Consider the following 24,658-nt stretch of genomic DNA (forward strand, 5'->3'; position numbering starts at 1 on the left):
GGTTTGTCTGGACTGGAAACCATTAATATCTTCATTTACATTAACCATATTATTTTAAAATGAATGACAAATTCAATAGTTGTTGAAAGAGATAGGCTGGCCAACAGTAACACATGTCATCTTTTAGCACATTCATGATCTAAAACACTGGATATTTCTTTTCCTTTTTTTGTTTTTTGTTTCTAACACGTGCATTTATTTTTATACATATTGTTAAATGCTTTCCAAACATATTCCACTTTAATCCACCAACTGCTGAAACTTCCTGTCCCATGAGACGACCGCATTTCGCAGCAAACCACTGAATCCACCAGCCATAAATCAAATCCCGTTAATTTGTTTAGTTTCTGAAAGAGCACAAACCTAATCCTCCTGTGTGCTGATTGTGTCCGTGCACGATTTTCAAACACTTCAAAAACTCTGCATTTTGCCAAAAAAAAAAAAATAAAATAAATAAATAAATCAAACCGGTTTTCATCATAAACAGTTTGAACTTTATTCTCCTTAAGGGAAGAAACAGTCTGTTCAGATGAAGCAAGAGGTGTAACTGTGCATACAGTATGCAAGAGTGTAGCATAAGAGGGCAGTTAATAACCGTATTATCAGGAGCATTGGTAATAACATTAACAAGAATATCGAGAATGAGTTATTTTTCATAAAAAAGACACAATGAACTAGAGGGAGGAGTATACATGAAGGCAGTCGGCCTCTTTGTACAAGCCGACCGGTCCTTTTGATTGGGAGAGCGGAGTGTCCCAGGTCACCGTTGTCACAGCTTGATCAATAATTCCCAGATCATTTGAAAAAAAAGTGTGGGGAAATAATGTTAAATAATAAAAAATTAAAAAAGTCACAACTATTCAAAGGCAGCCGAGTCAAAATAGAATTAAAGCTGAATGGTTTTGTTAAAAAGCCCCGGACTCATAAGTAGAACTAATACCTGCAATTACAAATGGTGAGTGTGGTAAAGGACGTATTACTTTGTCACATTTACAGAAAGAAAAATCATTTTTACATTAATTATAACTTCTAAATCCTAAAACCCATAATTTGTTTGACTTATACCGTCCACACTCGAGGTGACTTGGGACACGGCTGATGATTTGGTACTTGTTAATCTGACTTCCTTTAGTTTTCGTATATGCTTTACACAGGACATACTTCCCTTTTACAGATGAACAAGTCTCTTCTATCTATTATATGTACAGCATACTGCAATACCATAATGCCTCGGATTGATAATAATAATGTGGATAACATTTGCAACACAGTAATAATGAAAGTAGTAATAATATGTATGAAAAGTTCTTTTAAAAAAAGATTGATAACAGTACCTGTCAGTCATTTTTTATCACACAATCATTATTTTTCCCCCCCAACAACCACCCGGACGAGATGGGCTGTCTACTCCGTGCAAGATAGTAAACTGTTTTTCTTTGATAGTAACAAACAAAAGGAAACAAAAAAATAAAAATAATAAAATGGGACAGGACGCTCTGTTAGGACTGTTCTCTCTGTTCCCATCACATTCATGCACTCACTTTCCTTTCTCTCGGTTTGTTCACACGTTCCTCTGTTGGTAGAAAAATACATACATATGATATATATATATAAAAAAAAAAAAGACAAACGATGACAAACATAGGCGTGAAGTACGAGCTTCATCAAGTGCTTTCTTTATGACCCCTCCCACCCCTCAAACCCCCGTTTTGTTTTTGTTTTGTTTTTTCCTCTTTTCTCTCTCTTGTGTTTTTTCCGAGTCGCTCTGCTGCAGGTTCCTCACATTTAGTGCATTCCTGAACCACCCCCGTCTCTTTTTTGTTCAATTGTTTTTTAAAAGAGATGGTTCCCGGGCTCTCGGTCGCTCCTCTTGAGGGGGAGGTGGGTGTAAATAAGGACGTCATGATTGGTGAAATGAACACATTGAGATTCAGCTGCAGGCTTTTAGCCTTGTACCCCCCAAACACGCCGCGTCTTTTTTTCCGTCCCGCCGCTCCTCTTCCCCCCTTTTTCTCAAGGCTCCGGGTTCAGTCCGTCCGGTTGATCCGTCCTTTGCCATTTAAATGCCACTGAAACACATTTAGTTAGTCCTTCCTCAGTTTTTCCTATCCACACCACTGCGCCGCGGTTTGAGCTGCAATTATGAATCTCTACAATCTTTCATCATTGACTCCTTGTCTTCGTTCTCTCCCTCTTGTTTTGGCTTGAACTCAATAAAAAAAAAACAAAAGGTTCAGATTAATGTGATCTGAATGTTGTTTTTTTTTTTTCTTTTTCTTAAAGTTACACTATTCTGTGGACCGTACATGTGCAGAGAATAGTGTAATATTTAATGAACAGATACTCTACATCTTCATTCTCAGATGATCCTCACAGGACTGCTGGTTTAGAAGCAACATATTAATGACCCCCGGATTATTTAGAGTCAGATTAGCATGTCTGTTCAATTATAAAGCAGAACTAGGTGAGAAATAAACAGTTGCAAGCTACCGGGCAAATAAAAGTCGAGGAAACGCTGCACAAAACCATTAAAGTACCAATAAAGCTGTTGTTATCTACACGTTTCGATGGAATGGGAATTCTTCTTCATTTTTGTAGCTGCTACTTGGTTTCATTTGACAAAAATCACGACACCAGTCTGTCAAAGACCACGGTCGTGCTGTGACCTACATGTAAAATGATCAGTAACGTTCTCATCTACTCACTTTGCATCTATGCCAGACCTAAAGTTTAGCTCATCTCTTCCACTCACTGAACAAAGTAGACGTAGATATAAAAAAATATATAAAAATAAAAATAGCGCTGCAGTGTGGGACCTTTAAGCGAGAACTTTTGCGAGATTCAGATCTGGATTTAATGACGATACAAAAACCGAAATCTGATCCGAGTTTAGTTTTTGGAAATTTTGTCCCAAAGTGGAGAAACATGGATCCGACGGGAGGAATGAAGGGTTCACACCAGGGTCCTAGACCAGCATTTCCACTGAGAGATACACGGCGAGGAATGGAGATGTTGTAACATATCTGTGTTCTGACAAGCGATTTAACGTTGTACTCAGCATCACAGCTTCTAAACCGAGTGAATTAAGTTCGTCCTCTGTCTTTGATTGTATTGCATTAACTCATTTCAAAATAACGTCACTCAAAGCTTCAGTAAAACTGTCACTTTTTCTCTTAAGAAGACAGAAATGCTGAGTACGGTTACATCACTTGTTCCACGTGGACCTTTTTTTTTTTTGTTTTGTTTCGTGTTTTTTTTTTGTTGTTTTTACATTGAATAACCCCTCAAGCAGAGCGGGAAGACGCAGCCTACGAGTTCATGTGCTCCACCTGTATGGCTGACGTGGAGACGGTGAGGCAGAGGTCTTTGTGGGTCACCGGCAGGTCCGCCACAGTCACCGGTTTGTACTGGATCTCGTTGGCTGCCACTGTCTTGTATTGGTGCAGGTCGAACGGACAGGGAACCACGACATCCGTGGGTTGCTGGGATGGCTGGTAGCTGCCTGGGGGTCCCGCGTTAGGGTTCTGGTTGGGGTTGTTGGGGTTATTCTGGTTTTGGAGCTGGTTCCCTCGGCCCCCGCCTCCTCTCCCTCGGCCACGGCCTCGGCCCCGGCCCCCTCCCGGCGTCAGGCCCTGGGCCTGCTGGGCAGCTACCGTCGCTGCCACCGTTAATGGGTCGGGGTTGTGCTTCCTCATGTGTTTCATTAGATAAGTCTCCTACAGGTGAAGAGAGAGAAGTGAAACATGAGATGCTAAGAGAGATTAAAAAAAAGAAGAAGAAGAAGAAGAAGAAGGGCCGGATCTGATTAAGATTAAGAGTAAATTAAAACGTCTACATTCGTTTCCCTTGATATAAAATCGGCCACAATAAAACGTTTTTGAGAAATTTGTCCAAATAATTTCCTTTCCTCCATCAGTACTTCCAAACAACTTCTTTTGCAGTTTATTTTATGTGCAACTAAGCTACTGTGACCAAGTAATTTCCCTTGTGGATCATTAAAGTCTGTCCAGGTCGAAGGCTAAGCTAACTTGCTGCATCGCGGGTCTGAGAGTCAAGATTTAAGACGTTTATCGTCTCTCACACACACACACGGCAAATATTTATAAGCAAGGAAATTCTTATTTAGCAAATTTCCCTTTCACACAACTAAAATAAACAACTACATTAAAATAAAGGAAGTGGCCCTACTACAAGCGTGTCATATAAATAAATAAGATAAGTGAGTAAGAATATAAGATTAGTCGTGGTAGGTCGTTTGGTTCATGTTCAGTCTAAAAAATCTGAATCTATTAATCTGTTTGTGTTAGAAAATCATTCCTAGGGTCCTACTGGTCAAGAATATATATATATATGCATATATTATATTTTATATGATTATATACTTAAAATATCTTTAATATCTATTTCTATGTGATGAAGCTACTGAATATTGAATTTCCCTCGGGATAAATCTACTTAGACTCTAATGATCCACGAGGGAAATTACTTTGTCACAGTAGTTTAGTTGCACATAAAAGTAACACTCATTAAAGATAAAATAAAATAGCATTTGAGATCAAGGAAATAACATGTAATTGACTTACTGAGCTATGAGTGTTAAGATGCAACTCTGTCCTTATGTGTCTAAGACCAGTGTGTAAACATGTCTGGTGCGTGGGAACCTACCGAGGTATAGGATCGGTTACAGAGGCCACAGGAGAACAGCTTGGCATGTTTGACGGTGTGTGTAGACAGGTGCACCTCCAGGCTGGCAGCGTCTGTGTAACCACGGTTGCAGTTGTGGCACTTGAACGGCTTATCTTTGTTGTGCTGCCGACGGTGAGACTGTGGGAGTAAAAACATATTCACATGTAGATGACGAAAAAACACTTGATTGCTTTAAAGGCCAAAAGCAGTGGGGAGTGTCTTGAGGAGTAAACCTTTAAAGGGATTTACCTGTAGGTTGGATAACTGAGTAAACGCTTTTTCACAACCAGGGTGGTTACACTTGTATGGTCGGTCACCTGTGTGAATCCTGAAAAGTCACAGTCGAGACACAATTAGCTAATTAGACTTCATTCAATTAAAGATTTTCCACTTACTTCTTCGTCTTTTATTGCCACGAGAAGAAATTTGCCTTTGAACACGGTCTAATCAGCTTTACTGACCTTATTTGTGAACTACTGAACACAGACCTAAAACAGGCACATTTGTGCCTGTTTTAGGTCGACAAAGGTAAGCGGTTACCTTAGCTGACAGGTAGACGGAACAATTAAGTCCTTTTTAATACACTAAGACTCACAGTAGCCCCCCTTTACACATATTCATTTTACCCACACTCTTAATTTTAAGTTTTTGAATTATATTAGGCCTTTACCTGTTGATGTTGTTGTTTGTTATTGATTTTTTTTGAATATTTTTTGATGGGATGAGATACCTTGAATAAGCCCAGTTAGTTTTTTTAACCTCTATGTATGTTGTTTTTTTATATATACATTATTGTCTCTGTGTTATGGTGCAAATAAATAAATTACAAAAAATTACATTTAACCTGGTGTCACAGTGAAGCCGGTGTATGAAGTTTCAATTTCGTCCGTCTTTGAATGACTAGAAATGTATTATCAAATCTGATAAGACAGTAGTACCACACAAAAACCTAGACAGGTAATTCTCCACGCACCTGCTCCCATGCATGCACACAAGAAAACAGACTAGGTCATTCAAAACCCGCCATCCCAGCCCCAACCCAACCCAACCCAACCCCATCCCAACCCAACCCAACCCCATCCCATCCCATCCCAACCCAACCCCATCCCATCCCATCCCAACCCAACCCCATCCCATCCCAACCCAACCCAACCCAACCCAACCCAACCCAACCCAACCCCATCCCCATCCCCATCCCCATCCCAACCCCATCCCATCCCATCCCAGTCCCAGCCCAGTCCAGTCCATTCCAGGCCCAGTCCAGTACATGCCAGCCCCAACCCAACCCCAGTCCAACCCAACCCAACCCCATCCCATCCCATCCCATCCCAAGTCCAGTACATGCCAGCCCCAAGCCAACCCCAGTCCAACCCAACCCCATCCCAGCCCAAGTCCAGTCCATGCCAGCCCCAACCCAACCCCAGTCCAACCCAACCCCATCCCATCCCAAGTCCAGTCCAACCCAACCCCATCCCAGCCCAAGTCCAGTCCATGCCAGCCCCAACCCAACCCCAGTCCAACCCAACCCCATCCCAGCCCAAGTCCAGTCCATGCCAGCCCCAACCCAACCCCAGTCCAACCCAACCCCATCCCATCCCAAGTCCAGTCCAACCCAACCCCATCCCATCCCATCCCAAGTCCAGTCCAACCCAACCCCATCCCAGCCCAAGTCCAGTCCATGCCAGCCCCAACCCAACCCCAGTCCAACCCAACCCCATCCCATCCCATCCCATCCCAGTCCAGTCCAGTCCATCCCAGGCCCAGTCCAGTACATGCCAGCCCCAACCCAACCCAACCAAACCCCAGTCCAACCCAACCAACCCAACCCAACCCCATCCCATCCCAAGTCCAGTCTATGCCAGCCCCATCCCATCCCATCCCAGCCCAAGTCCAGTCCATGCCAGCCCCAACCCAACCCCAGTCCAACCCAACCAACCCAACCCAACCCAACCCCATCCCAAGTCCAGTCCATGCCAGCCCCATCCCATCCCATCCCAGCCCAAGTCCAGTCCATGCCAGCCCCAACCCAACCCATCCCAGCCCAACTCAACCCAACCCAACCCCAGTCCATCCCAGCCTCAACCTGACCCCAGCCAAGTCCACCCCAGTCCATCCCAACCCATCAGCTCAGCCAAGTCCGGTCCATGCCAGCCCCAACCCAACCCCAGTCCATCACAGTCAATCCCAGCCATCCCAACCCAACTCAACCCAACCCAGCCCAACCCAACCCCAGTCCATCCCAACCCATCAGTGCAGCCAAGTCCAGTCTTGCCCAGCCCAGCCCTAACCCAACCCCAGTCCATCATAGCCCAGTTCAGCACAGTCAATCCCAGTCCCAACCCAACCCCAATCCATCCCAGCCCCAGCCCCAGCCCCGGCCCCAGCCCCAGCCCCGGCCCAGCCCAGTACCGTGTGTGCTGCTGTAGGTGACTGAGCTGCCTGAATGTTTTCTGGCAGTAGGAGCAGGTGTAGGGCTTGGCCCCGGTGTGGATGCGGATGTGCTGGGACAGGTAGCTGGAGTTGGCAAACGACTTGGAGCAGTGGGGACACTTGTGGGGCTTGGCCTCAGTGTGGTTTCTAACACGGGAAACCGGGATTGGAGGGTTGAGGGTGGGGTGGGGTGGAGAGAGAGAAACAGAGAAAGAGAAACAGCGAGAGATTTTTAAGCTACAGCATGATCAAACTTCACGATGAACCGAAGACCGAATCATGCACCGGAGTTAAAAAAAAGGATCTACGATCAGTGGTGCTGACGGTAGATCGCTAAGTTTGACAGTGTGCTCTTTGTGCTGTGTCTGAGTCGTGAAAACACAGAACGAAACATACAGCAAGCACAGTCACGCGTTTCTCTTTCTCTCTCTCTCTTTCTCTCTCTCTCTCTTTCTCTCTCCATTTGGTGTCTAAATGTGTCTATGAACGTCTGCAGCAGTCAAACTCAAGATGTAAATTCAAGACAAGTGAAAGGCCAGTGAAGTTCATCTACCCGTTTATAATTCAGGTTGTGGTAATAATGGAAATGAAAGTATGAAGGAGGCGAAAGACAAGGTCGAGCATGTAAAATAAAACATTAACAGAAGTGTGAAAGCATGCACGGGGTGGGTGGCGGGAGGGGGGTGCATTCATCACTCATGTTGTCATACACAGTGAAAACTGGAAATGGCGACTAAAACATGCAGGTTAGCTCAGTGCACAGACGATAAGGAGGAGAGGGTGGTGTTTAAAGAGGATAATAAATTACTACACATAGTTTTTCAAGCTGGTAAATATAATCAGTGCACCCATTCGATCTTAGTCAATTTTCACAGCGTTTTTGTTTGGTCTCCAGACAAAGGTGCTAACTTAAGACAACAAATAAACCTTCTCTGCAAAACAATGTTGCATGCATCCAATTCTCTCATGCTTTTGGAGAAGCTTTAATCACATAAAAGTTGCCCTTAATTCCTAATAATAAATTGCCTACAATAAACAGGGTTCCTACACACAAAAGCAAAAAAATAAATAAATTATGGCATTTGAGTAAATAGTTGTGTATCGTGTAAATAAATTGTGGAAGAGATCGTTTGTTTTCATTCACCTGAATATATATATATATATGTCACCAAATAATTTCCAGAAGATTAAAGCTAGATAATGCAGCTGATACAGATATGTTAAGATCAAACCCCGATAAATTCAGTGTATGTTTTTTTTTTTTAAATTGCACATGAATCATTCATCTATGATTGTCTATGAAGCTACAAAAGAGTATTAGGGCCACTCATGAGAAAAAAAATTAGAGGAAGCAAATTTTTGTTTTGCACTTCAAGCAAAAGGACGAAATTTTAAGCAAAAAAAAATGCAAAATTTGGGGAAAAAAAGTTGGAATTTCAAGAAAAAGTAATATAACTGAAACAAACAATCACAATACAATTTTAAATTCTTAATATTAATTATTAATTAAGCTCCAATTAATTAATTAATTAAGCTTCCAGGGAGGATCAAGCAGTACCACAGGCATACTCTGGTTTGAAGGTCGACTTTATGTATTTTGACATTTTTTTCTCAAAATTTTTACTTTTTTTTCTCTAAATTTGTGCATCTACCTCCTCTATTTTTTTTTTTTTGTCATGGGTGGCCCTAATACTCTTCTGTAATGTAGCTGTGGACTGTGTGCTCTCACACAAACATTTTAGCTGTGTTGCCAATCGCCTTAAAAACAAAAAAAACCAGATCAATCCATTTTTTTTTCTATGTTTTAGAAAATTAAGCAGTGGAAACAGTCTTGGAAACATGAATATTTTTGCATACACTAGTTTTCATTTTCCATACTTGTGTAGGAACCCTGGTTAATAAGCATTAAAATAATCTTCAACAATAAAGAAGAAGGAAAAAAAAAAGTGTTGCACCTTGAAATGTGACGCTTTGACTGTGAGAAAAGAGCTTTACACTGTCAACACTCTCCCAGGAGACCCAGGCTGATTCCCGGCTCAACATCCCTTTATCCACCACCACCACCACCACACAGAGGCCCACACACACACACACACACACACACACACACACATGCTTCAAAAGGCAGAAACCACAATGCACAAGCAAGCCAGCACACACTGAAGCACTCACAAACCAGTCAGCCCAGTACCGTGTGTGCTGCTGTAGGTGACTGAGCTGCCTGAATGTTTTCTGGCAGTAGGTGCAGGTGTAGGGCTTGGCCCCGCTGTGGATGCGGATGTGCTGGGACAGGTAGCTGGAGTTGGCAAACGACTTGGAGCAGTGGGGGCACTTGTGGGGCTTGGCCTCAGTGTGGGACTTGGCGTGAATCTGCATGTCTGACTTGCTGAAGAACGTCAGTGCACACATCCGACACCTGGCCAGGTGAGGAGCGAGAGAGAGGAGAAAATCTTTTTTTTTTTTTGTTGGCAAAAACAAAGCAGTCGATGGGTTTTGTCGGAATGAAAACGATTTGGTTTTCCTTTAATCCAAACGTCTTTCCACTACCTGTAGGATTTTGGGCCGTCTTTGTTGCCGTGGTCGTCTTCGTCGTTTGACAGGTCGTACGGGTCAGAAGTGTGGTGCTGCAAAACAATAACAAACGATGTGTAATAGACGAGTAACAGCTAGTCTCAAAAGTAAAAGCAGAAGAGACCATCACCTGTCCACCGGCAGCAAGGTGTGCCAATATCAACGCGTCACTTCCTGGAGGGAGGACCCCGCTCACCGCAGACACTCTGCCCATCATCTGTTTGCTCTTCCTGCCTCGCTTCGACGGCGTCGGCATGACAACTGCAGGAGGCACAGAAATGTCCTTCTTATCTGGGAGCAGACGAAAGGGGAAAGGGTTGAGAACGTTTGAGTGAAGACGCGCACAGAACCTTCTACGGGTCGCGCAGGTATGAGCCGCTTCGATCGGAAGCTAAACCAAACGTTACGTAAGATGCGCACACACAAACACACACGCGCGCGTCTGTCGGCTTTGCGAGTGTTTGTGTATTTCCTAACACAGACGAAACAAATGATCTCTTTTTTTTTTTTTAGCTGTGATGTATCGTGTGGGTTGCAGCGTTCCTCTGCAAAAAATAAAATTTGGAAAAAGTGTGACGCACATATCGTTTCCCGGCGCGGACGAGGGCCGAGGTGATGGTGGTGAGCTACGACCTGAGCATTACCTGCGTTTGAGGGGTGCACTGCAGACACTATCATGGTGGTGGCGGAGGGGTGTCCCGCTACGAATGACTGTGTGGAGGCAGTGGGGACCAGCGTGCCTTGAGGTGTGGTGATGACTAACCCGGCTAGGAGAAAAACAAAAACTGAGATCTGCCTGTCCAGAACGTGGCATGTTAGGATTTTATTTCAACCAGTAAAGGAAAGTATTTCTAACAGCGCCGGCATTTAACGCTGATTACTTAGAATCAGTGAAGGTTTGGAGGGGACGCTTTAAAGAATGTCCAAATATAAACTAGTTAAAGTTACAAGGTACAGAAAGGTAGAAAATAAGTCTTTACTTCCTCTCACTCCTTTTTTAGATATGTAGAATATGTATATGTTTATGTTTTATCTTTATTTTGTGTTATTTATTTTTATTATGTCCATTCGCGTTTAAACTAAACTGTTATGATGCTAACAAATGATGTGGAACAATTTTCTTTAACATTCTGTACCTGAAAGTGCAGCTAATTACCAATATACTCAACTCCTCATTCAACCAAGTGCAATATATTATACATATACAATACCACTGTCACACTGTATATATAAATATTTCTATATATTTACACTACAGGCCAAAAGTTTGGAAGTTTCTTAAAAACCAGCCTGAGTTCTATGTATTCTGAGATGTATTTACTACATGATTTTATTGCTTTTATTGATATCAATCATTTAGGTGAACATGAATGTCACCGGATCATTGGTGAATAAATGTCAGCAAAGGAAGGAAAAGAAGAAGGGTTTAGTTTTAGCGTCGAGAAGATTTGCAAGAGTCGCAACTTCTGACTTGCAAATGTAAAAAACACAAATCACGGTTTGCATTATTCACATGAACTCTTTGGCTTTTCGAGGTTCTGCACACAGATTTCGTACAGATACGCCATGATGTTGTTAAAGCCAGAGGAGGATACGATCACCTGATAATTGTAGTAAAAAATGTCTTGTGATAAGTTAATCTTTATATAATAATCATGTTTATTTTGACGCAGCATAAACCAATGAAAATATGATATTTTATGTACAAATTTGATCTTGTTTCCAATCATTTGGCCTGTAGTGTTTGTGTATATATGTATATATAGATATATATTATATTTTGTTAGTCTTTTTTCTTACTTCATTGATACATTCTAGAGGTTTTCTTGTTCTTGCACAGGAGGGAAGTTGCCCTCTCCAATTTCGTCGTACGCCGAGTTGCACAATGACAATAAAGTTCTACTCAAAATAAAATAAGGCAACATGCAAGAAAAGGCGGCCGAGCCGCTCCCTCACCTGCGGTCATGATGCCTGTGGAGGGAACAGGCACGACGGTGACGTTCTGGGACGTGTGCGACTGGTGCAGGTGTCCCCCGATGGCGCCCAACGACGAGCCGCCGCCGCCGCCTCCGCCGCCGCTGTTGCCGCCGCTTCCTCCCGGGCCGCCCCCACCTCCTTCCTGTTTGGGAACCACCCGCACGCCGCCTCCTCCATCCACCGACCCGGGGATGGCGAGCACGGCCGTGGGGTAGTGGGGGGAGGAGGTGGAAGACGCAGACGAGTGGGGGAAGGAGGGCGCGTTGGTCTTGTCTGGACCTAGCTGGTCCTTCGCCTTGTTCAGGAACATGGCGTTCTCGATCTAGACGGTGGCGAGAGGATGAAGGGAAAGAGGGACGGATGGAGTGATAAAGGGGGAAAGGGTGCAAGGGTGGAAAAATTTCAAGAAGGTGGCAGGTTAAAGGATGAGAGGGGGGGGTGAAACGATGTAACGAAATCAGAGCAAAAGAGGAAGGTTGAGGGTGATGTGCATTAAGAAGGAGGAAGAAAATGTTGTGATGATTAACAAGACGGAAGGAAATAAGTAGGAAAGAGGGATTAGAAAGGATGAAAAGGAAACCGTGAGAGTTGGAAGAAGGAAGGAAGTTCACGTGGGGGTTGGAGTGGTTTGTATTAATGTGGGGACGTGATGGTGGATGAAACAAATGCGATGAAAGACGAATAAAGGTGTCACGAAAAAGCCGTTTGAGGAGAGTTGAGGGGTTATTGGAGGAAAGGGGGAAGAAAGAGAGAGAGAATAATGCAGAGATAAAGAAAACGAAAGCACGGTGAGATGCAAAAAAAGTAAATGGAAAAAAAAAAAAAAAGAACCAAAGAGGATTTGAAGACATGAGAGAAGAAGAGGGACAGGAGTGATCAAGTGATCGAGCGAATCCGGCAAAAAATAAAAAAATAAAAAATACATAATCATACTGATGTTAAGCCAACTTCAACCAGCGAACATTATTCTTTGGTGGTTATAAACAACATGTTCAGGGTCAGATTACAGTATTTTCACAAGCAGTCAAATTTGATAACCGCCTCTGGGCATCACCACTACACCATGTGTATTTCAAGACAATTCCAACAATAAGGTTGTCTCTACCTGTCCTTGTACAGTGGGGACGGGAGACCAAAAGTATGATGAGTTGAAATGGGAATCGTCCATTATTTCTGTAATTAAAAAGCAACACACTTAGAAAACACCTGTCCTCCTCCTGCTCTTTTTTTGTTTTTTTTTTGTTGTATTTTTTTTTTTTTTTTTAAACTGTCAAGTGAAATGAGACCATGCACGGCTGCATTTCAGTCATCTTAGTCGTTTCCTTTCCACGAACCCTCTCCTCCTTCGGCCGCGTCGGGATCAGCGCGCGAAATAAAAAAACTACACAGCAGCTGAATTTTTAGTCTTTTAGTCCAGGTTTCGAAAAAAGTGTGAAACGGGTTCACGAATCTACCAAACGCTTCTTTTTTTTTTTTGTTTTTTTGCTCCAATAATTCGGATCCAATTAACAGAGAAGAGGACGTGGAAGGAATCAGGCAAAGATGTTCAGTCCCAGACGGGATGAATATCAAAAAAAAAAAACTACAGGAGGACAGAAAAAGGCAAGAGTTGAGAGAAGCACTTCCCCATGCACGCCTTTGACAGTATCTCACACAGTTTGTATTGCACAATCTTCTGAGCGGTTGCTTTAGCAGCAGCAGGAGCAGCAGCAGCAAACTGTCAGATGTGTCTAGTTGAGGAAAACAAAACCAGACGCTGGCTTGGAGTGTGTTAAAAAAAAAAAGAAAGCATCCCTGTTCATAGTGTGTGTTTACGGAGGACGGCAGAAAAGACAACGGCCGGTTATCTGCGTTATTATCACTTCATTTCCTGATAATCTCCCACCGACGCCAACACTTTCTCTCGCACAAATAAGGAAGTATTTAGAGTTTCATTGTTCTGTGCAGGCGTACGCTCACAATTTATTTCTCCACCCCGCAAAACCTTTGCTGTTGTTGTTGTTGTTTTTATAGAATAACAGTAAAGCACATTTTGAGATTTAACTTTTTTGAGAATGCATGTGAAAGATTGTGGATGCCATGCAGTCGCACTCATCACACACACACACACACACACACACACACCAAGAAAAGCATGCACGTAATTACATGTTAGTGAAGCTGCACTTAATGCGAGCTCTGTAAAAAGCCCCTTGTCAAACAACTTTCTTGAAGCAGATTTCATGCAAACAAACAAACAATAAAAAAACATTTGCAATGCACAACTCTTTCTATCTGGGATTGTGTTGCCTTGCTTTTTTTTTTTAACACAAAACAAAAATTACCCCCCCCCCTCCCCTCCTCATCTGCAGCTGCACAGCCTATAAATAAATCATGGAAAAAAGCTTCAATTTAATTAATTAATTCCCCACAGGTTCTATATATATATATATAAATATATATAAATATAAGCCTGCGTAGCATAGTCACGTACAAAAGGGTCGTTTACTGGTGTATTTACAAGAGTAAAGTGCTCCTTTAGACGAGGGGGCTACAAGCTGGCTCCAAAAAAAAAAACTGTGGCACTGCTAGCTGCGGTGCTAACGTTAGCATTGGTGGAAAAATACAAGAAGCGGGCGTAAATGGTTTAAATAAAGGGACTTCCTGCAATGCATCCGGCGTATTTGCACACATATGTCTATTTAAGCGTGTGTTGCGGGCCGCAAAGAGCGCTGTGAAATATATCTGGAGCTGTGCACAAAAACATGGCTAATGTTAGCAGCCCAGACAAGGGGGGGAGGCTAGTGGCTAACTTGCCTCCATTAATTTTCTCCCTTTTGTTCGCTCTTAGCTACAAGGAGGCCCGTATATTCATATGCTTTAACCAGCCTGCTGCTACCAAGTAAACACAAACACCCTGTCTCCCCTACGCCTCCATTCCTCACTCCCTGCTCATCTCGCTCAGAGAAAATTAAAAAAAAAAAAAAAAAAAAAAAAAAAAAAAGAGAAAAAAAAAGACTCGAATAAAAAAAAAAAAAAAAAGCTAAGACAGGAGGGGTAAAAAAAAAAAAAAAAAAAAAAAAAAAAAACGTTTGGAGCTTCATGCAGACTTCCGGCGATTGGGACGACGGTGCTTTTCAGACACACTGCAAAAAAAAACATTTAATTAAGAAGCGACTAATAACTCCTGAGGTAATTACCGGTGAACTGGACTCCCCGTCAACCCCCCCGGAGCTTCCTCGGGTCGGGACAGTTGGGAAACTTTGTCCAAATCCTCCCCTCAAACCCCTCAGATGTGCCTTTTTTTTTTCCTTCTTCGGTTTTTTTTCCCTCCAGCTCCGCTCGCGAGAGTCAAGACGGAGAGGAGTCGCAACGGCTGAGTTTCCTGTCGCACCTTTCAAAATAAAATCCCTGAAGATGGCGATTGGCGCAAAATATAAAAAAATAAGGTTCGTTTCAGTCTATTCAAGATTCAAGATCACTTTATTGATCCCCACAGGGATTCTTTTCCCCCCAATAGTCGCAAGATAAGAAATAACATATATGAACCAGACATAGACATAAGAATAAAATAAAATAGATGATGTACAGTCCAATTTACACGAGATATATAAGCATTTATATACAGACATTTTAGCCAGTGACTCAGTGTGAGGTTAAGCAATGTCTGCAAAGTTTCAAGATTTATTTCCATCTAATGTTGCATTTATTTTTCATCAAGATCTTGTATTGAATTGTATTCTGTTGTTTTTTAAATTTGCACTTCTTAATCCAGGAGCTACTGCCCAAAATTTCGTTATGTTCTCACATAATGGCAATAATAGATTCTTGAGTCTTGTATTGATGATGGGGACAGTTTGACCACTGCATATCTGCAAACATATTGAATCTCAAGATTCAAGATGTTTATTGTCATATACACGGTGAAAGTTTACACAGAGCAATTAAATTCTTACTTTGCAAGTTCCCTTTCACAAAACTAAAATAAACAACTAAACTAAAATAAAGAAAAAAGACTCTAAGCGTTGGAAATAAATAAATAAGCATGTCAGACCGTCAGTGGACGTTCAGTTCCTGTTCAGGTTGTGCAAACACGCAAGAATCATGCAAATGTCACGTTGTCGTTGAGCTTTGCAGAATAAACCGATGACGTTTGGGAAAACTCTAAGCGTGAAGCGCCCTTTTTAAAAAGAGAATTTTGAGCTTAAATTTTTTTTAAATTGAGCTGTATATATGTTAATGAGACACACCAGCAGATAAAGACAAAGAGAAGATGAACTGAGATTTTCATTTCAATAGATTGTTATTTATGTGAAATTAAAAGGAATTAGGTTAACAAATAGGTGTAGTAGCCTACACACAGGAGGATAAACTACGAGTAAATTGCAGTCAAGCAGTGATTCAATGATTCAGAAGCTCGATGGCCTGTGGACCAACGCAAATTAATTCTGTCGTATGTGTCACACATACGGCAGAATTAACAAAAATCCCCTTTCAAGACTATTAGTTCAGTTTATGTGCATCAGAACCAGTATCAGAAAACAAGGTTATCAACATGACACAAACAAATTAATTGTGCCACAAACCACCGCCTCCACAATGCAAAGGGCAGTAATACACACGTCACTACCATTTTCTCCCTTTGTCAGCAGGCCGGTGTCTTGCTTTGAAATCCAAACTCGTCGTACTTCCGGTTCTGGTTCGTCTATCCGTCGTTAGCTTGACGCAGCAGCGTGCAGCGCCTTCCGGTGTATTAATTATCCCGTCGATGTGCAGAGCTGAGCGCATCACAACTTTCTCTCTCGATCTTTGGTCTGGAAGTGGACACTGTTTCTGTCTTATTTTGCATAATACGTCATGAAAATGTATTTAATTTAAGTGGTCATCACCGTTAGTCATCTCCGTCAGCTTTAGTCCGTGATATTAAAAAAAAAAAACATCTGTCAAAGGAAAATAGCCTCTATTTTAACCTTATTTCAGCATAAACACCAGAGTTAGGACTATTTGAGGTGCAACACATTGATAGTTTTAATTCCTGGAGCAACAACCACCTCAGCGATCCATTCTTGGGCAAGAATATCTCAAAAGGAGGCCGTTATCACAAGACTGTTCAGGGAAAAAGCAACACAAAAGAAGCAAAACCTGCACAATTGACACGAGTAAAAGTGTAAATAACAGATAAATAACTCAAGATACTTGTAATGTGTAATGATTCTGTTTTCAGAAACAGCGACGACACACACTAAGTGGTTTCTCTTCTGTGATTTAATGAGACGTACACCGTGTACAGGATTGTACGACACTTCCCTAAAACACACACACACACATTTCCTTTTAGTGCACAGACAAAAATTAAAACCCACATTAAAAGCACAGCGGGAGTTTAAATGACGCCGAATGAAACTCTGACGAAGCTTTAATACGTTTATGATGTAACACTGGAGCTCGTGTTAGTACGATCTGTTAGTGGAAGCAAACACTTCTGCACTGATATAGTATAAAATATCAAATATACAGTGTGTTAATACATCTGTGTCACTGATCACATTGTTTTATTTCTACAGCTACTTTGGTGAGTGACGCTAACGCACATCGCATTGTGAGTTTAAGTGTGTTTAAGAAGTATTGATGCATGCATAATAACAGTAGTGTTCGTCTTAACGTTAATACCTCAGGCAGCTTTTACGGTACATGTAGTCGTACTGTAATCAGAGAAGACACAAAGAAAACAAAGGTTTCATGAGGGTGAAAATAAACATTATACAGCTTAGTCAAACAAAAATAAATAAAATAAAATAAAACCTCAGATTATTCCACAAAGAAGAAAAAACACGTTTTCATTGTAGGATTGATTTGGTTTGATAAGATGAACGACGAAACAACAACAACACTAAAAAAGATCTTAACAATAACAACAATAAATTAAATTAAAAAACAGTCCCAGAACATAGTGAGGTAGAGGGCTACGGTGGAATGGGTTTATGATGTAAGGCGAGCTGGGACGCTTTATAGGAGCAACACTTCAGAGCTAGCTAGAGATTTTAATTTATTCATGTGAAATTACAAATAAATAACTCAATAAATAGGTTAAATACACATGAAGACGGACTAATCCTATTTCCCCACCACGATCTATTATTCCTGATCAAACCTTTAAATACTTAATACATCTTCTTCCCTGAAGTACAAGTAGTTTTTACTAACGTCTTAAATACTACGCTACAATAAGAGGCTGAAGCTACACGTAACCTTTAGTTTCACAAACCACGTCTCTCTGAGAACATTAACAAAACTACAAAAAGCACCACTTTACTGAAGGCGTACGTCTACTTTGTCTCATTGAAGTGACGGGAGCTCAAGTAAACCTGAACCAGGTTTACACAAAGGTTCAAGGTCCTGATCGGGGCCACAATTAGAGCACGATGATTTATATGTTGTTTTAAGGATAAAGATCAGGTGATAATAGTTTGTAATAGAAGAAGACGCCTGCCACCTGCTAGAAGGAGGTGTAACATTTGTAATAACCATCACGCTGTCTCCGACAAAAGTCCCGTATGAGTTCAGAGTGTCTGGTGAAGCACCTGACGCCTTCAAGACATATTATATACTCCCAATAAATCTGAACACAATGACAGATTCCGATAAATAAATAAACCTGATTTAAGGTTTAAGCTTTGTTTTTGTTTTTTTTTTGGTCTACTACCAGTATGAACTGTTAGTTGCGTTAGTAAATGAAGGTAACTGATGCATGTTTGTGTTACACTTTCATGCTAAGATGCACTTAAGGTTTGGCAGCAAGGCAGTGGACACAGGCAGTTAGAGGTGAATCCAGACAACGAGGAGGACGAGGAGGACGAGGACGAAGAGGACAAGGAGGACACACAGACGTTTACTTAAACAACACGAGCCAAAGGAAGTAGTAGTAGTAGTAGTAGTAGTAGTAGTAGTAGTAGTAGTAGTAGCTGCGTTTCCATTATAGTTTCTCGCAAATTAAAAGCAATAGTTCCCATAATTCTCATATCTCATGATTCTCTTAAATTCTCTGAGGACGATGGACTTTAAATGAACTGGTCACATCGACCCCCTGCTTCATCTCTAGTGACGCAACACAAAAGTGTTTCCATTGCACTTTTGTGTGTGTGAGATTCTCCTAAATGTAAACGTTTCCATTACCAGTTCTCTAATGCGTTATCTAGGGGGAACGGAAACGCAGCGAGTAGCTGCTGCAGTTATGTTTGTCGCATGAGTCGATGAACTTTAAACATTTCGGTTGGATGAGTGGATTAAATCCGGTCACAGGTTACATGGACGGCGTGTGCGATGAACGGATGCAGAGACAGAGAGAATATAGTTAATATAAGATCAGATAACTAACTGCAGACATTCAACCCAGTGACCAGGAAAATCATTTTGACGCCACAGCGACGTCACAGGGGGACACAGCTACACGGCGGGTGGTGGTGGTGGTGGTGGAGGGGGGGGGAGTAGTAGATCGATCCAGCCGGTCCCTGGTTTGGTTGGACGTCTTCAACCTGTACGGGAAGTCACCTGAGAAGGAAAGATTTAATGTCAACACAGGAGAATGTGACCTTTGACACCTTTGACGTAAGAGGGACTTGATTTATGCCATGGAGGCATGTTCTGCAGCCCCTGCCCCCCTCCCCTAGGAAGAACTGGCCACAACATGGTACATCTACAACCCGTGTGCAAGTGTAGTGGACACAGGCAGCCTGTGGTGGTGTGGTAGGTGGACGGTGGACTGCTTCAGCACCACTGTGTGGACAGAACCACATGGGGAGGACATCAATAACGATGACATTGACGATGCGATGACATATTAGAGGGAGGAAAAAAGGGAGGTCTGACCCGGGACTTCAGCCGATGTGAAAGCACCAACGTAGAGTCGACCCAGGTCTGAAAATCCCGCATCAAACCCAGTATTTTCAGTGTGAGAGGGAATCTAATTTAATAAATCCTGACCTGGATGTCCCTGAGAAGCCACAGTACCTGAGAGATGCTGACTCCGGTCAGTTTCTCCAAGGCGTCGGGGACGCGGGTCATGATGTCCAGCACCTCTCCCGACAGCTTGGCGGCGCCCACCTCTCCGCCTCCGCTGGACACCATCGTCACCTTCTGGGCTTCGCACAGGGGTTTGCTGATCTCCTCCGCCATCTAGTGGGAGGACGACAGTGAAAAAAAATGTTAATAAAGTCGACTCTGGAAAAATTTAGAGCGGCAGGACGGGGAACTCATTTAATTTCATCAAACAAAGTGGATTAAAAGCAGATCTATTTCCTGCATTATCTGAAATACACTTTAATGTCACACTTCACTGAGCTTTTATAAGCAAAATTGTATCATTTGGTGGGAAAATGTAAATTACATTTAAAAGAACAGCTGTTTTGTAGCCGTGCTGCAAATGTCTAAAACTTCAGAGGTTAAGATGTAAACATCCGTGACATAATCTACTGTAAGGAGGAAACCAGGGATGGACTTGTTGTGTTGTAAAAAGTGATTGTTGTTTTCTGACCAGAGGCAGTTTCTCCAGCAGCATGTCCACCATGGCTCCGTCCTTGTACTCCTGGAAGGCCTCGGCCTTCTTCACCATCTGCTCGGCCTCGGCGCGACCCTTGGCCTCCACCGCAAAGGCTTCGGCCTCACCTTTCACCTGGAGGCAATAACAGAGCAGGTTCATCGCCTCAGAAAACACCTTGATACTATCGAATCCTTTGGTTGTGAGAAGTTTGGCTGAGTTACGCTTTGTCTGTTGCGATGTGAGACTCACCCTGATGGACTCAGCTTCGGCCTCTGCCTCCATGATCAACTTAAGACTGAAGACACAGACAGAAAGAAACGCAGTCAGGTCTGTGTCTAAAGTCACTTATATCATATACAAATGACAACTCCTCAGACATTATGGTCATTTATATTTAGTGTAAATGCAGTGTCTTAGTTACTTTTATTATTTTCCCTTTAAAGGATGTGTTGTAACAAGTCACACTGATCTTCTTTATCTTCTTTCCCACTTAATGTTCAGTGTTTTGTAAAATGGAAGGTTTAGGGTGATAAAAAACGTGCTACAGATCAAAAAAGATTCTGCACCTGCAATCACCGGAGGCATCAAACATCTCAAACTGAGCCTGAAACTCACCGTTGAGCCTCAGCCAGTTTCTCCAGGCGGTAGCGCTCGGCCTCGGCAGGTTTCTTCACCTTGGCCTCCAGCTCCTTCTCCCTGCGCGTGATCTCCTGCTCCTGCAGCGTGATCTGCTGCGTCCGCTCCACCACCTGCACCTGCATCTTCTCCTCCTCGATGCGCTGCTTCGTCTTCGCTACCTGGCGGCAAAAACATGCACGCACAAAAACATAAGCTGGTCGAATAGTCAGTTTATTGACTTCACTGCTGCGCCGTGACGCTTTAAGAAGGAGGACGGTTAGTCACCGATCACGTGACAATAACGACTCTTCGTAGGAGACAGGTGAGGAGTCCAGTGGGTCGTTGCAGCAAACTAAATTCATCAAATGTGTGGAAATACTTCACTAAAAATGAGGCCCATACCACTGTGGCATGTCAGTCCTGCAATGTATCTGAAAAGAGATTCACAAACGCTAGCGGAGAAACGGTTCAAATCCTCTGGGTATTTAGTCAATTAACAACTTCACCAAACATCCCGCGCTAACAGAGTTATTAGATCTTTAGCTACAGTACACTTCAGAAAAATATTGCATTTATTTTAACCCAGCTGCACTATCAAACCTGATAACTCTCCGTGGAGTATGATTAATTGCTACTGATGGTGCTGAGTTGCAGCCTGTTTTTATACAGGCTATACGTATCTGCGGCGCATATTCAGGACAAGAATGTAGATTTCACTGATGTAAAGAAAAATCTTTAAAAAAAATGTTAACATAACAAATATCAATTTCACTGGTCAAGTGATGACATTAGCTGCTTGTTATCGTTGTGTACCTGTAGCTGATAGGCCATCTCTGACTCAGCCTTCTTCGTGTTGACCTCAATGTCATAGGCTGCCTTCTTCAGCTCGTAGTCCCTCTGGGCCTTCGCCATGTCGATCTCATTCTTATACTGAGCCGAAATCTTCTCCTGCATCGCGTGGGCTTCCTGCAGAGACAAAGAGAAGCGAGTATTTTTCAGCGATTCCAAGCGCCTCTATTGCTGCCAGGTGCTCACTCTTCTTAGGTATGACAACATTTTTGTCATGTCTCACCCTGATCACAGCATCTCTCTTGTTCTGGGCCTCACCGATACGAGCGTCTTTCTGGACCTGAGCAGTTCGGCCTTTTCCCAGTGAATGCAGATAATCCTGCGAAACACAAAGAGAGGAAAAAAAATAAGAAAATCTTTCTGGTTAGATTTAAAGTGATAGAAATCACCACAGACTTGTCTTTAAAGGCACATAGAACCACCTGGTCGTCGTGAACATCTTTGAGAGTGTAGCTGACCACGCTGATGCCCATGTTGAGCAGGTCGGAGGAAGCCACCTGAAAAACCTGCTCCGAGAACTTCTTACGGTCCTTGTAGATCTCCTATAAGAGAAAGATTTTAAGATTTTTTTTTACCCCAACAATACCAGCCATTTCATCCTAGAAATATATTTTTGTTATAAAAGCATCAAAGCTGTCAGACGGGGTGATATATTTTCTTTACTGATGTCAGCTCCAACACATAGGTGAACTTCTGGTTTCTTACCTCGACGGTCAGGTGGGCGATGATGGCTCGCTGGTGTCCCTCGAGCGTCTCCAAAGCGATCTGAGCGATCTCAGGCTCCGACTTCCCCATGAACATCTGGCAGGCTGCAGCCAGCATCTGTTTATTCTGACCCTGGATCTTCATCTGCGGAGAACAGTCGCTTGTTTATCATTAAGGTTTAAACCTCATCCTGATGACAGTATGGATTCTATTGGAACAAGAACAAAAGGCTGCAGCTACAGAACATATGACAACAACAAACTACCACTGGCGCCATTTTATTTACTTAAGTCGAACGAGTGGAAGCTACAGAGAAGCCACGACGGACAACGTTTCCTGCATGAATACAAATCTTGCACCTACATCACGTATATTACACAGTGCAGCTGTGTGTAATAATGTTTGTTCTCCGGCTGATGATTCACAAAGTAACTATTTGTCCGTGAGTCCATCTGTTACTCTGTCCACTAACAGAGGAAATCCTAGGTTGCAGTCTGCTGCTCCATGTTGAATGATGCTCACTGACCTGCGCTATCCCAGTGACGGAGATGGGAACTCCGTGGCGGGTGTAGACTTTATCGCTCTTCACATTCAGAGTCAGAGTATTCAGGGAAATCCTGGAGGGAAGCAAGGTAGGATGTATGAAGGAAGAGATGATTATTGATTTATTATAAATGACTCTAACGATGCACATTAACGGGTAGAAATATCAGCTGGGTTTTTGTCATATTGAATTTCAAGCACTGACGCCAGGTCTGCATGGAGATAAGATCGAGGCCAAGTACAACTCAGATAAATAAAATAAAACAAACAAACGAAAAAAAAAGGTCGCTCTTTCCTTTCTAGTCTGGTTTGGAGTTTTTATCTTTTACCAAGTTAACATGTTCATGATTTGTCTTACATTTGTCCCTTACAATTCAAAATTGCATCAGAAAGTAAAGAAGCGAGTTTGTCTACCTCTGTATCTTCTGAATGCAGGGGACGACGAACACTCGGCCTCCGGCTATCATCAGCGGAGGAGAACGACAGAACCCTGGAAGAGTTTAGAGACCGAGCAACGGTTGAGCGTCACAATCCAAACATTAAATATCACAATATGCTGCGATATTTGAAGTTTTGAAAGCAACCAAAACTGGTTTAGTAGCACTTCTTATATGATTACACATTTTACAACACATTAAAAACTCTGGTTTACTGTGACTATTCGCTTTTTATATACAGATATTAGACACACGTACATAAAAAAAACAAAACAAAAACGAAGCTGAAACAGGAGTAACTGGACTTTTCTGGTTTCTCAAAGATGTTTTTTCACACTCAGAGGACGGATCAAAAGAAATTCCCCAAACTCCTAGAGGGTATCTGGTAGATGCAGACTCTAATGTTTGCTATTTGCACTTCTGGTTAGATGCCAAACTGCATTTCGTTGTGTATTTATCTGTACGATGTGAAATGGAAGGATAATCCAATTGAATCTAGTCATGTGCTATTTTTAGTTTTATATATATATTTATTTATATGATATAGGCCTAGATGACTGGGACTAAGACCCTTTACAGAGATACATAGGTAGATTTTGTCTAGATGTGTTGAACTGAAAAAAAAGTAAAATAAAAAACACAATTATACGCTATGGTATAAATTATTTAGTCATTTTACCTGACACCACCATAGCCTCGTTGGGACCACACGTGTAGAACATGTTTGTTGACGTTTCTTCAGACTGAAAACCAAATAAATAAGCATTAAATAACAGGTTTAATTGCTTCCTTTCCTCCAGCTGTTTCCATGCTGCATGACTGTCCGGATGAAGGATGAGGGAGGGGTTGTGATGGGAATGAGGGCGCAGACGAGCGTGGTTAAAATCTAATTTACGCAAATGTTACGCAGCGCAATGTACAGGAAAGGACCGAGGGATAAAAGAAACCCTGCACATCACATCCACGCGTATTTTAACATCTGCATTACATTTTCTATCGGTCGATCCATCATTTTCGATCAATTTCGCTGACACATTTGTATTTACAATCGAGAGGATGTTTTTCGAGATGGATGTGTAATTTGATCCCACACTTACCGTGTCTGATGCTGAAGAATAAGTATCTGTCCGTGTTCGTTAAAAGAAACGTATCGTTTTTTTTTTTTACTTAATCGCACTGCCAGGTTAAAACACCAAGTGATGCGGTCACTGGGTGAAACCATAGAAACAGAATGTCCGCAGCTCGTCGAATTCTATTGAGCACGCCCATCGGTGAGGCGGCGCGCCGCCGCCATCTAGTGGCGTGGTGGGGAACTGCAATTACAATA

General features: G+C 42.4%; 2 protein-coding genes across 6 annotated transcripts; both read right to left on the reverse strand.

The window, feature by feature from the left end:
* Positions 1 to 471: 471 nt before the first annotated feature.
* Positions 472 to 15,008, reverse strand: znf384a (zinc finger protein 384 a). Of its 5 annotated transcripts, none has more exons than XM_047605149.1 (11): positions 14,844 to 15,008; positions 12,770 to 12,837; positions 11,644 to 11,986; positions 10,332 to 10,454; positions 9,818 to 9,948; positions 9,664 to 9,740; positions 9,308 to 9,532; positions 7,096 to 7,263; positions 4,936 to 5,014; positions 4,666 to 4,824; positions 472 to 3,716 (listed from the first exon to the last, which is right to left on the reverse strand). In XM_047605149.1, exons 2-11 carry the CDS (start codon positions 12,830 to 12,832, stop codon positions 3,309 to 3,311), a joined length of 1,776 nt encoding a protein of 591 aa, XP_047461105.1. In that variant the 5' UTR covers positions 12,833 to 12,837; positions 14,844 to 15,008; the 3' UTR covers positions 472 to 3,308. The 5 variants fall into 5 exon arrangements, with proteins under 5 accessions (XP_047461105.1, XP_047461104.1, XP_047461107.1 ...); XM_047605148.1 differs by having other exon boundaries at positions 9,818 to 9,978; XM_047605151.1 differs by lacking the exon at positions 10,332 to 10,454.
* A 1,882-nt stretch (positions 15,009 to 16,890) lies between these two features.
* Positions 16,891 to 24,595, reverse strand: flot1a (flotillin 1a). The gene is made up of 13 exons (XM_047605886.1): positions 24,429 to 24,595; positions 24,011 to 24,074; positions 23,309 to 23,384; positions 22,878 to 22,968; positions 22,352 to 22,495; positions 22,069 to 22,188; positions 21,870 to 21,965; positions 21,611 to 21,763; positions 20,795 to 20,976; positions 20,429 to 20,474; positions 20,174 to 20,311; positions 19,651 to 19,815; positions 16,891 to 19,191 (listed from the first exon to the last, which is right to left on the reverse strand). Exons 2-13 carry the CDS (start codon positions 24,051 to 24,053, stop codon positions 19,171 to 19,173), a joined length of 1,275 nt encoding a protein of 424 aa, XP_047461842.1. The 5' UTR covers positions 24,054 to 24,074; positions 24,429 to 24,595; the 3' UTR covers positions 16,891 to 19,170.
* Positions 24,596 to 24,658: the final 63 nt, after the last annotated feature.

This window comes from Mugil cephalus, chromosome 14 (genome assembly GCF_022458985.1).
Source record: "Mugil cephalus isolate CIBA_MC_2020 chromosome 14, CIBA_Mcephalus_1.1, whole genome shotgun sequence".
Taxonomy (NCBI): Eukaryota; Metazoa; Chordata; class Actinopteri; order Mugiliformes; family Mugilidae; genus Mugil; species Mugil cephalus.

Coding starts and splice junctions, on each gene's coding strand:
- flot1a (XM_047605886.1), bottom strand. CDS start 24,053: ATGTTCTACACGTGTGGTCCCAACGAGGCTATGGTGGTGTCAG. Junction 23,385..24,010: donor CGAGGCTATGGTGGTGTCAG/GTAAAATGACTA, acceptor AAACTCTTCCAG/GGTTCTGTCGTTCTCCTCCG. Junction 19,816..20,173: donor TGCTGGAGAAACTGCCTCTG/GTCAGAAAACAA, acceptor TCCTCCCACTAG/ATGGCGGAGGAGATCAGCAA.
- znf384a (XM_047605148.1), bottom strand. CDS start 12,832: ATGGACGATTCCCATTTCAACTCATCATACTTTTGGTCTCCCGTCCCC. Junction 11,987..12,769: donor TCCCCACTGTACAAGGACAG/GTAGAGACAACC, acceptor GCCACCGTCTAG/ATCGAGAACGCCATGTTCCT. Junction 9,533..9,663: donor GACGGCCCAAAATCCTACAG/GTAGTGGAAAGA, acceptor TCACCTGGCCAG/GTGTCGGATGTGTGCACTGA.